General features: G+C 37.1%; 1 protein-coding gene across 1 annotated transcript; it reads right to left on the bottom strand.

Annotated features, from left to right (window-relative positions):
* Nucleotides 1-1,944: 1,944 nt before the first annotated feature.
* On the bottom strand, nucleotides 1,945-11,594 carry Ankrd7 (ankyrin repeat domain 7). Its single transcript, XM_051175909.1, has 6 exons — nucleotides 11,350-11,594; nucleotides 8,438-8,552; nucleotides 8,109-8,282; nucleotides 6,556-6,662; nucleotides 5,887-6,024; nucleotides 1,945-2,036 (listed from the first exon to the last, which is right to left on the bottom strand). The coding sequence occupies exons 1-6, from the start codon at nucleotides 11,589-11,591 to the stop codon at nucleotides 1,976-1,978; spliced, it is 837 nt and encodes a 278-aa protein (XP_051031866.1). The 5' UTR covers nucleotides 11,592-11,594; the 3' UTR covers nucleotides 1,945-1,975.
* Between the last annotated feature and the right edge of the window lie 1,106 nt (nucleotides 11,595-12,700).

Below are 12,700 nucleotides of genomic sequence, written 5' to 3'. Positions count from 1 at the left end.
TGGAAGTAAACATTGTTCAAATTTCTCTTAGGAAGACATGAACAAATGTCTACTCGCCCTAGATAAGTTACCTACTAATGACAAAATGATGCCAGCTGAGTCTGGCGTGGTGAACAGCGGTTTTACTGAATTGGCTTGCAGGAGCACAGGCAACGGGTTACTTAAGGAAGCCCAAGCGGCTCAAAGGCAGTTGCGTCACCATACAGCCCACAGCAGCATGAGTAAGGACTCAAAACATGCACCCTACAAGCAGCAGGCCCAACTGCAAGCAACTCCACCAAAAAAAAAAAAAAAAAAAAAAAAAAATTGTAAGACAAAGACAAAGTTGCATTGCTCAAAATGATTACATTTTGCTACAGTAACCAGACATAATCCTCATCTATACAACTCCTTTGAAAGGTGTTTGCTTCTTTTAAAACAAATGGGTGGTAATAGGCATGAGAATCATTCACTTCCCAGAAAAGATAGCAAAATAAATGCTATTGCATAACACTATCATATATGTTACATATATTAATAATGAATGCATCATGGCATTACTTCCCCTTGCACTGTTAAAAGTATCTTTTGTGAGGAAGGCCCTTGATTCACCATGTTATACCTGGGCAATGCACTACAAACAAGATACATGTATAGCAGAGCTGGAAAACTCTTGCAAGTCTCATTGGCAAGGAAATGACTGCTCTGTTACTGTGATGGTAAAGGACCCTGGTGAAGATGTAAGACAGAGCTACTGTGTGACAAGGGCATGAAGAGAAGTATCTGCAACCCAGGTATGAAACAGAGAGTGCATCTCTCCTGGGTGCTGTGTGAGTGACCTGCCGCATGCTCTGACTTTCTCCTCCAGGTATAATCAGCTTGCTGTAATTGCAATAAACAATTCTAAGTCTCAATGAGTAAGAAACATTCACTTCTCAATTCTAAGTATTGGCCATGGCTCTGGTAGGCACAACTGGGTTCCTGGTAACTGCTAGTCTTGAATTGAGATCTGTACCACATGTGAAACCCATTGTGAGACCCACAATTTACTATTATGCTGAGACCCACAGTGAAAAATTACAATCTAAGCATACTGTCCTTGGGAAAGTTATGAGCAAAAGAGCCATGGGCTTCTAGGAGTCAAAGGGAAACCTGCATTTCCACTTATACTGTTTTGGGTGGTGGCAAGTCACAAACCAAGTTGGTCTGAAAGTAAAAAGAGGTCAGGAGAGCAAGGAAGTATTTGCTGAACCACATACAACTTTTATTCTCATAAAAGTTTAATCTGGAGAAAAGACAAACATAATACTGTGTGAATTGTGTAGAGCTGGTGAGGTGAGTTTTGCTTTAAACCCACAAGAACTAAAAATGATGAGCTCTGAAAATAAGAAGAGGAGCAAAGGATAAAAACGGGTATAATTTGATTTCCACTCAAGAGAGAAGCCATTATTTTAATAAATATTTTCTCTAGCAGGCCTAGAATAATCATGAAGCTTATCTTCAGGAATCAGGCTGAAATAAATCTGTAGTGTGTGTGTGTGTGTGTGTGTGTGTGTGTGTGTGTGTAATTTACAGGCTTGAATATCTACATGTACTTCTGAAAATGAGTATCAAAATAACTTTTGTACATACAGGTAAATTCAGCTCCTCTGGTGTTACTTAATTTTTAATTTTATGTCATAATTTTATCACATTAATTGCTAATGATATTTATATAAACTTACCATTTTGTGGTACTAAAATCTCTGTATAAATGCAAAAACTTTGCCCCTTATAACATTTCAAGAGACCATAGGAAAGTTTTCAATCATTTAGCATATCATTTTAGATTTTAGTACACATAGCATCAGGAAATTTTGATCAAGAAAGTCTTCAAAATGATTTATGACTTCAAAACAGAGGAAAACTTTAATTTCATAGCTATTATTACTCTGAAAAGAAAAGATTTGTTTTCTTTCTTGAAAGAAAATATAAAGGAACAGGAGGAACTGCTTGGTCAGTAAGCTGTTGATTTAGTTTTCTTCTTGTTTCCATTATTGGCAATTATCTGATGAAACCTATCCATAGAGAAGTTATACATAAATTGCAAAATTCATTAAAAAATCAATTCATATTATTAAAAATCAACCCCTCTTCAGCTGTTTCCTTCCCTTCAATTTCTCTCTCAAGTCACCTGCTAATAGACACTATGTTATTTCATGTGGTCTCACCATCTGCCACCCCATCACAAATATGACTTTTAAAGGTGACCCATCAAGTAGAAATGAAAAGGTGGCTATGAATCATTGTTGGTGTGATCATCTGATATAACTGCCACAACAAAGCACCAGCCATGTGGTGCAAACAGGAGGTTTGGTTTTGTTTGTCAGATGTAGGCTAGAAGGTCAAGGTTAAAGTGTTGGTTCCTAGTGAGGGCCTCCCCTTGCCTTGTGTCCTCTCACTGAGTCTTCAAATCCACTGTCCCTCTGTATAACACCATCCTTTGAATTTCTCCTTGTGTCTTAAGTCTCCTTTTTGTGTAAAGACATCGGATTGGATTGGGGCCTGTTCTGCTGGCTTTATTTTTACCATAATTACCCATTTAAAGACCTTATCACCAAGTATTTATTCATTCACGTAAGGAAAAGTGGGATTAAGGCTTTAATATATGCCTTTGAAGAGAACAAAATCTAGCTCATAGCCCTTGGCTTTAACAGAAAATTAATGAAGTGAAGACGCTAGTCAGGGACTGAAATAAATCAATACTTGCATCATGCCTGAAAGGATCCCAATTGTTTACTAGTAAGTCTATGTTTCCAGCATTTCAGTGAACTGAAATGATTTAAAGTTAATTGTAAAATAAAGAACTAAATGCTACTCAATCATATGAGATGCTTCCACTCTGTTTAGTTTGCCCATGCTCCCCAAGTCCAGCTCAGAGCCTTGCAAGGCAACTACCACTGAGCTGTATGCCCAGCTCCAATTTACTTGTTGTTTTAAAAAAAAAGCAATGTCTATATTTCCATTCTCACTGTGTCATAGAACCAGGGAGTGATGAAACACAGTATGTATTTATTAAAGTATACTGGACAGACAACATTTTCTCAAGCAGTAAAAATCACAATAACATGCTCTTTATCATGTATAGGTGAATTTGATTGGGAAGTTTTACAACCATATTAGTCTACAATGCTTTTTTGCTTACTTGTTTGAGACAGGGTCTTACCAGGTAGCCTTGTCTGGCCTAGAACTCAGTATGTGACCAGGATAGCCTCAAACTCATACAGATCTACCTGCCTCTGCCTCCAAAGTGCAAGGATTAAAGGCATGTGCCACCATATCCAGCCTGGCCTATAGAGTTTTCATCTGTTGTATTCTTGTCAGGTTTGGGTATAGTATATTGGTTTTGTAAATGGAATATGCCAGGATGCCTTCATTTTCTGACATACGGAATAATTGAGAAGCATTGGGGTTTATGCTTCTTTACAAGTATAGTAGACCTGAGCAGCAGACTCATCTGGCCTGAGGATTTTGTCAGAAGGGAAACTTTATTATCATTGTATGTTATAGGTACATTTAGGTTGTTTATAGCTTCTTGGTTTAAGTTTAGTAGGTCATATATGTCCAGACGTGTATTCCTTTCTCCTATATTTATAAAACACAGAATTTCTAAGTACGCCTTAGTAATTCACTGAATCCCAATGGTGTAAACTTTCCCTTTCTCTCTCTAATTTTATTAATTTGGATCTTCTCTAGCTCAACTTTTTGTCCTGTTTGTCTAGGTACTTGTCAATGTTCTTTATTCTTTCAAAGAATCACCTTTATATTTCCTCAATTTTTACACTGATCTTTTCATTTCCATTTCATTAATGTCTGTCCTTACTATTTCTTTACACGTGATATAACTTACTTTATTATCAAGTGAAACTATGTTGTCTACTATAAAATGGGTGTGATTGAAGATTATAGTAAAATAAATCACACGCAAAGAGATAATTGTGTTTTCATTCATTTGCGGGTGGAAAAACTCTTTAGAGACGTATGAAATGGGTGTGTGTGTGTGTAATGTAAAATAGAAGACAGAGAGGAGAATGGGAGAGATAAGCAGGGGTGGAGGGAGAGAGAACTAAAGGGAAGGAATGGTAGGAGGGCAAATTTGGTCAACATATATGACTGAAGTAGCCATATGAAACACAGCACTATGTAAATTCAGTACGTGCCAATAAATATTCAAAACAAAATGAACACTAGGCCAATATCAATTGTTTGTGCCATAAACCACAAAGAATTAATGAGGTGTTTTTAAATTCTTTTAATAAACAAAAAATAAACACCTGATTGTTCACTGCAGTGATTCAAAGTGTTATGAAAATGTACATAGAGGGCTGGGTAGGTAACTCAGTCAAAAACTATTTGCCTTACAATCATGAGGATGTGTGGTCAATCCCTAGGATGCATGTAAGAAGGGAAGCATGATGAGCTGCTGGGAGACATGATTAGATCCTGTGCCCTCCTTTGCCTAACTGGTTAGCACCAGGCCAATGAGAGGCCCTGTGTGAAGGAGGTGCCCGAAGTTAGTGTCTGGCCTCATCATATGTACACATGGACCAACACACATACATTCATTTACACACACACGCACGCACACACACACACACACACACACATGATAAAACTAGGTGAAAGAAGGCAGTAGAAACCTAAAGCCTACAACTAAGGAGGATGTGCAATGGGGATCAGAAATTCAAAACCAGCCTTGACTATACAGGAAGTTTGAAATAGTAAAAGGCAATAGATTTATATGATATGATGAACAAGGAGGAATAAATGGGCCCCCAGATTGATAGCAGGGAAACCAGAATTGACCAACTCAGAACCCCTGTACATGGGTCTCAGTTAGAAGAGCTAGGCAGTCTAAGGGACCTCTGACAGTGGAACCAGGATGTATCCCTGGTGTACAACAGCACTTTGGGAGCACATTCCCCATGGAGGGATACTCCCTTAACCTAGAGGCAGATGGGAGGACCTAGTCCCTACTTCAAATGACAGATTTTGATGATCTCTTCTGGAAGGCATCACCCTCCCTGTGGAATGGGGGGTGCTATGGGATGGGAGGGTGGTCGGAGGTGCATGGTAGAGAGGGAGATAAGAAGGGTGGGAGGGGGAACTGGAATATGAACAAAAAAAAGTTTGAGATAGGCCTGGGCTACATAGAAAGACAAAAAGAAAAACACAGAGAGAAGATAAAGCAAAGAGAGAGAAGAAAGAACATAGAAAATGAGAGGGAGGAAAAGGAGAGATCAAGAAGAGGGAGGAAAAAGTATGTATAATTTAAATTTTCTTCTAAAGTAAATTATATTTTAAATAATGTATACTACTTATAGTTAAAGAAATATTTCACTTCCTTAGCTATAAATTAAATCTCAGTGTATTGTATATTATCTCATTGACTATTAGAAATCGGAATGCATGTTTATACCTGTAAATCTTTTGTCTTGTGTCATGAGAATATACTTCAGAATTTTGAGACATCAGATTGAAGTTATATAGTATAATGGTGATGATAAATATCCATAACATACATTCTTTATATTAGTAAAGACGGACATAATGAAAGAAAATGAACATATACATCACCTGTTCTCCAGCTGTACTAATTATATATTTTATTAATGGTCCACAGAAACCCTGTTCTAGCATATTTCACATACCCATGCCACTGTAGTCCCAACTGTCACTCATGCAACACATGCATCTTACATTGATTCTATAAATGGAGGAAATGAAATATCTCTGAGGACATAATTGCAGGGTTTATATGTTATTTTCCCCCTTTTATCACCCTATAAAACTGTGTTGGGGGGCTCATTCTATAGACCTCAAGATCCTACTTCACATAGTTATTAAAAGGCATAAAGTATCACTTACGTAGTAAAGCCATTAAAAGAAGCATATTCCTCAGCTGTAAATCCATAAATATCTCTGCAAGACAGGTCTGTATCTTGTTGAAGAAGGAGTGTTACAGAACTTGTTGGTTCAGAAATGAGAGCAATCATAATGGCTGTTCTGGAGCAAGACAAAATTTATTTTCTCAACTTACCATTCAAACATAAGGTCTCTATTCTTAAAGAGTCAGGAAAGGAATGGGAAAAGTTGCATTGGTCTGTTCAAAATTGCACAGCAATCGCGGGCCATAGAATGGCACCTAAACACAGACAGTCCCCAGGAAATGCTAATACACTGGTTTTCTGTTTCTGCTTTCTCAGAGCCTCCTGCTTTCAAGATGTCTCAAAATTCCATGGGAGGTAGTATTGAGCACCCTATGTCCCCTCTCCAGTTAACTACAACATTGGCTCCTATGTAAGATTTCAAAATTATAAATGATGACAATAACTTAAAGCTACCCATATGGTTAAGCAATCTGACTTATATATTTAAAAATGGGCATTTGATATGTATAGGTAATTTGTCCCAAATCATACCATATAATTAAAATATCGCACAAAGATATATTAATAAATATGTGTATTTACATGGTCTCATTAAGCAATTGCAATTATATGGCATCTTATTTAGCTTGACTCATTATACCTATACCTGTGTTTATTATCTGATGCATTAACATTTGCTCCTTTCTTCAGGAGGAATTTTACCATATTTTCATTGTTTTCAGCAATGGCAAGTAAAAGTGGAGTGTAGCCTTCCTGTAAAAAAATATTTCAAAATAATTACTTTAACAATTTTTACTTCTGTGTCTTTTAGGTTTAAGTACAATTTTTAAAGTATGTTCATAAGAAATTCCTGAATATATAATCTAATTTTTGAAGTATTTTATTATCTAACAAAAATGTGACTTTGAATTAAGGATGGGCTGCTACATTTTTAAAAGCCAAGTTGTATTCTAGGCTTAATTGAAAACATAGGTATAAAGTGATCAAGTCATAAATACCTATCATTTAATGTAAGTTTTCTATATGATTAGCACAAATGTACATACAATTATATATACTTGTGTTTCTATAGTTTTATATAATAACTTCCAAGACTATCTTATATGCAAAGTATCAGCAAAATGAAGTGACAAGTTGCTTTTTTTAAAAAAAATATTTTTTTAGTTATTCACTACATTTCAAAGGAAGAATTAGGCTACTTTTAGCAAAATAACTAATCTTTAATTCAGCTCTATTACTATAACTGCATAATAATTTTAAAAGGTGATGTTTGAAGAACTCAAACATTCTTATCTGGTATGACCATTTGGGGAATTATCACTGATGGATATGTTTCTTTTCATGTCAGGATGAAGTCTACAGTGAAATGCAAGAATTTTAAAGAAAGGAAAATTTTATCAGAATTTGATAACCTATGTGTCTCTCAGTTCAGTCTGCCAATTCAGTCTCTATACTAAAATATAAATTTCTGTTATGTAAAGCATCTGAAATAAATACATTATTCAGTGTTTTGGGGGGATGCAATCTTTTTATTTAAATTAATAACAGCCCTACTAGCAGGGTTGCTTCAATTACCACTACCACTAGCATGTGACCCGGAATTAAAGGTGTAAGAATGGATGTGTGCCTCAGAGGATAACATGTCAATGGAGATTCTAAAAGCCATTGCCAATAGAATGTTAGGTTCCATGCACAGCAAGGTATATAAGAATAACACCCGAACTAGGCAGCCATCAGAGGCCATGAAATAAGCCCTGAATCAAAAGATAGCCAACATTTTGGGAGCAATTGTTACACGTAGTTTTATGTCTGTAGCTGTCAGCATAGCCCGGAAGGTGTACATGGGCTGAGCTATGCTCCGCTGGGGTAATGATCAATAAAATGCTACTTCCCCAAACAGCCACTAGATACAACTACAAACAATGAAAATCTAATCCAAAATGGAATTCCCATCAAAATTACAGTTCTAGGGTTCAGAGATGACATGTCATGGGGCTTCACTGAGCTCAGCATTCTGTCTTCTCAGCACTGACCATGATACCTGAAACTTCTGCTGTAGAAGCTGGAAGCTTCAGGGCTGCTGCAGAAGGCTGGGGCTCTGTTTCCTTGGGTGTCTAGGTGTTTCTTCCTCCCAATTTACATCCACCTCTTGGGATAGCTTTGAGGCATGAATACATATTTTCTTTCACAGAAGTTTACCTTATTTTTAGCTTCAAGGTCGGCTTTGTATTCGAGCAACTTGTTGGCTAGTGAGGTATTTTTACCACAAGCAGCAAAATGGAGGGCTGTATTACTATCAGAATCCACCAGATTTGGGTCCGCACCATGCTGTAGAAGGACAGTGGCACAGTTCTCCTGTTGACACTGTACTGCCTACCAATGGGAAAACAATAGATGAGTGACCAGTTTCCTATTTCAGATACAGAAACTAATGTTCAATGTTACAGCTTAAAGCATGAAAATCAATAAAATTTAACTAGGTATGCAAAAACACTCTCTACTAAAAAAAGAAGAAAAATGGAACACACCTTCATCAATGGGGTTCTGTTTTTACTATCCTGGACATTCATTTTGCATTGATGCTCAATTAAGAGACACACAATATTTGTATATCCATTAGCACAGGCCAAATGCAAAGGTGTTCTATATTGGTACAATAAAACATGAAGTTAGAAAGACCTCTCAGTTAGTTATTTATACCCATCAACAAGCAAAATCGAATATTAAGATATTTGTTTTATGTGTTTGTTTACATTTCATGAAAATTTATGCTAATTATAGTTGATTTTGATGAATTTAAAAGGCTAAGCAAATGTCTTGAAAATCACATATCGTTTTAAGGAAAATTTTATTCTAACAAATTTAAAAGTTTTTTTCCCTCAATTTATCTCCAGATAAATGATAAAATGTGATAACACTAACATAATTAAGATTACTGTCTAAAACTTAACAAACATCTGTAAGTAACAGAAATTGTAATGTCAACGGCATCTCCCCCTTTTCTGTGTATCCCTCTGCCTATCCAGTAGAGCTGATATTTCCATCTAAAAACAAATGCATCGTTAAGAACCCAATGACTCCCTAAACTATACATTTTATGTTATACTACTTTTTACTTCTTAAAGAACTTCCAGTTCATGAATTATAACAGAATACTAATTAGCTCCGTTTACAGTTTGTATTCGCTTTGGTGTAGATGGCCCTTTGATGAATTTTCATGGTTGTATGGCTGTATTATTATTTCCTTGTTTTACAAAATTTTAGAACATTCCATATGCTGGTAGCCCATATTCCAAACAGGTGAGCTCACATGTCATGCTCCTGCCTCATCTACCTAAACAGACATATATTAATCTACAGGAGCAGGAAATTACTCTCAAGGGAAGGCTTGAAAACAGAATAACATTAAAAATGGTAAACTAATAAAACCCCTTCCATAAATATGTAAGTTACCACCTATGGAAGCAAATTTTTAAAAGTATCAAAACAGTTTTGAACAACATGATAATTCCAGTTCAGATTACTTAATGAGGTTACAAAAGGAACAATGACAATATAACTACAATTCATAGGCAGAACTAAATTACACTATTCTGTAGATGAAGATTGACAGCAGTCAGCAAGAGGAGTGCGAGATTAGGCAGTAGAATGCATCAGTTGGTTGGTTGGTTGAGTTGGTGGGTTGGTTGGAGACAGGGTTCTCTGTATACCAGCCCAGCATGTCCTAGAACTTGCGTTGTAGACCAGGATAGCCTGGAAACTCACAGGGATCCTTCTGCTTCTGCCCTCCAGAGTGTTGGAATTAAAGGCATGCAACCACCACACCCAGTTTTAGATCATAGAATGGAACCAGATCATTCATTCATGCTGAACTGACAATCTTTTTGTGCTTGGTGGGAGGGAGAAGACAGAATAATGGGGGAGAATGTGACAAAAAAAATTTGTGTGAGATAGATATTAATAGATGTCAGCAGATAATGAAAAAGTCACATAAAAATCAGCTGGGAAGGAGTATTAAATACAATGAGTAAAAATGAAAAATTGTAAAGGAAAATTCTAAATGAAGTTTGAACAGATACTTTGCAGTCATAGAAATACCTTATGAGATAAAATTATTTAAACAGTATAATCTAGATAAAATACTCCCCCATACTATCTTTTCTATTATTCCCTCCTGATGAAGCAAATGTTTAGTGACTACTGATTTAGTTCCTTAACAATCCTGATATTATATTGCCAACTTCTTGGGGAAAAAAAACTACAATGTAGCTCAAAATGAACTTCTTTAAACAAAAGGTGTATCTAGCCTTCAACTCAAACACAAAGAGTTAAGCACGTTTAATTCCGTCTATAATAACTTCTTGAAGAAACATATATACATATGTGTGGGCATGTATGTGTAAATTTGAAGAATTCGGAGCCAAGGAACTTTGATGTTTCTGTCCAAGTATTAAATGCAACACTGCTCACTGCCTACAAGACTAGATTGTTGGATTTTGTTGTTGTTATTTTTGTTGTTTTAGATACAGACAAATACATGAGCCTATGGTAGTGATGTCTTATTCAAACAACCCAGGGCTACTAGGAACTTTCTGGGTTTGTTAAGTAGTATTGAAAGTGCTTATTGGGTAATTTAGCATGCTTATTTGCTTTATCACAGATTCCACACACTGTCTGGTTTCATATATACATGAAGCATATATTTGTTGAAAAAAAATCAATTTAAAGCTGAGCAAATGAGTGCTAGAGAATGGTAACACACTGGTGCTGGAGAGATGGCTCAACCATTAAGATCACTTACAGGTCTTACAGAGGACCTGAGTTCAGTCCCCAGCACCCACATCAGGCACTGTCTGGAACTCCAGGTCCAGTGTCCTCCCTTCAGCAGGGACATGATGCACATGATCTCAAACAGGCACACTTTCAAATAAAAAAAAAAAAATCTTTTTTTTAAAAGATAAATGTGTAATACAAAAAAAGGAAAACCATCATTGTTTTCCCAAGGAGTTTGTTATCAAGTTTCTTTTTAACCCAAAGTGTGTTGCTTATTTTGGTACTTCCAGGCAAAGTCTTAGTAATTTCATTCTTGGCGATGCCTCTCCTCTTTTGTCTGTTTTCACGTTAGTAAAATAAAGGGTTAGATTGTTGAATACAACGCATACCAAGAAGGAAAAACAGCAAACGGAAGAGAGAAAACAGTGTGCAGAAGGGATTAAAGGGAAAGGAAACAGGTTTGACACCTAGGCAAACATTGACAAGTAAGATAAATAAGAAGCCAAAAGTTAAAGCGTGTGTCTGTGAAAAATACAGTGCCTCTGCTCGGGAAAACCCACAATGACGTCGAGTCTTCGGCACCCCTGACATGCTTTCTTTGTTTGGAACAGACAGTCCCCCCAACCCTGTCTCCCCAATGCCCTTCGATATCCTGGCCTCTGGTCACCTGCTTTTTTTGTCCTGCCCATTCACATCATGCTTCTTGCGTTCAAGGTACACCTTCAATTTCTGCTCATTGCCAACTGAAGCAGCTTTGTGAAGTTTCTTCAAGTGCTTATCTTGACGGTGATGTCCCCCACCTGTGGGCAGGCTGGGGGTGGCCCTAGCCATGTTCACGGACAGATCAGAGAAATGGCTGTTGGACTCATTGGTCTTGCCCTTTCCCCAGAAGCTGAAGACCTTCTTCATGGTGACAAGGCTTTTAATACTGTCTGAGATGTTCCTGGGACTCCTACCCAACAGCCCTGGTGCTCCGCCCCAACCACCTCATTCACAGCGTCCTCTGACACAATCCGGAGGTGTGTGAAGACTGTTCACCTGGCTACATCCGGGGATCAAAACAGATTTTGGTTACCTAGAAACTGCTCAGGCATTCCACTGCGCAATCACAGTCTTGATTGTGATCCAGTTGAACTAGCTGACCAGATTTTCATATATCAGGAAAGAAATAAATATTCTATTCTCTTTCAAGGATATATTTAATAGCCTGTACTTTAACCAAGTGAAATTAGGATAGAGGAGATGGATCTCTGCCTGTGATAGCTACACTTGCATGGACGCTTGCTTGCTACAGCTTGTCCTAAACAAAACTAGCATCCCTGGATATTCTCACAATTAAACACGCTTTGTGAATACGCCTCTCATGTTCCATCTTACTTGTCTAGTCACAAAACTGAAGACTGAATTCACCACAACTAAGGCCCATTAATCCTATCAGAATGTATTCCTGACCTAGACCACCTTTCATTGTGTCCTTGCTGTTCTGTTTAACTAGACTGAATTTCATAGCCATTTATTAAAATCACGTCCTTGGAAATGTCCTCAGTAAATTAGCCTTCATTCCTTATCTGCCTAAACCAAAGCCCTAGTAAAGTCTAAACTCTTTTGTCCTGAGACTATGAATATGACTAAACGGAAAGACCCATCATCATTCTCTCAGTACAAGAACATCACAAGCAGAGTGTTACACCTGAACTTGACCTCTGACCTCCACTTGTGTGTTGTAGCATAAACTGTACCCTCTCCCATCAGAGAGACTAGACATACTAAATTACCAAAAACAAACAAACAAACAAAACAAAACCCTGTAATTTTAAAAAGAGGGAACAGTTGCCTAGTTTGAGCTATGCCTTTCTTATGATTCATCCTCAGATTAATTCATTGGTTGTTCTTGATCTCTAATACTGAGGAACCAGATAAACAACAATCAACACCCTTAAAAACATGCATAAAGCCTTACACTCATATTTAAACTGAAATCAAACTACATCAAATCTAACACAATGTAACCAGAATCT

Source organism: Phodopus roborovskii, unplaced genomic scaffold (assembly GCF_943737965.1).
Source record: "Phodopus roborovskii unplaced genomic scaffold, PHOROB, whole genome shotgun sequence".
Lineage (NCBI taxonomy): Eukaryota > Metazoa > Chordata > Mammalia > Rodentia > Cricetidae > Phodopus > Phodopus roborovskii.
The sequence above is the reverse complement of the archived record's forward strand: the minus strand, read 5'-3'. Positions and strand labels throughout refer to the sequence as shown.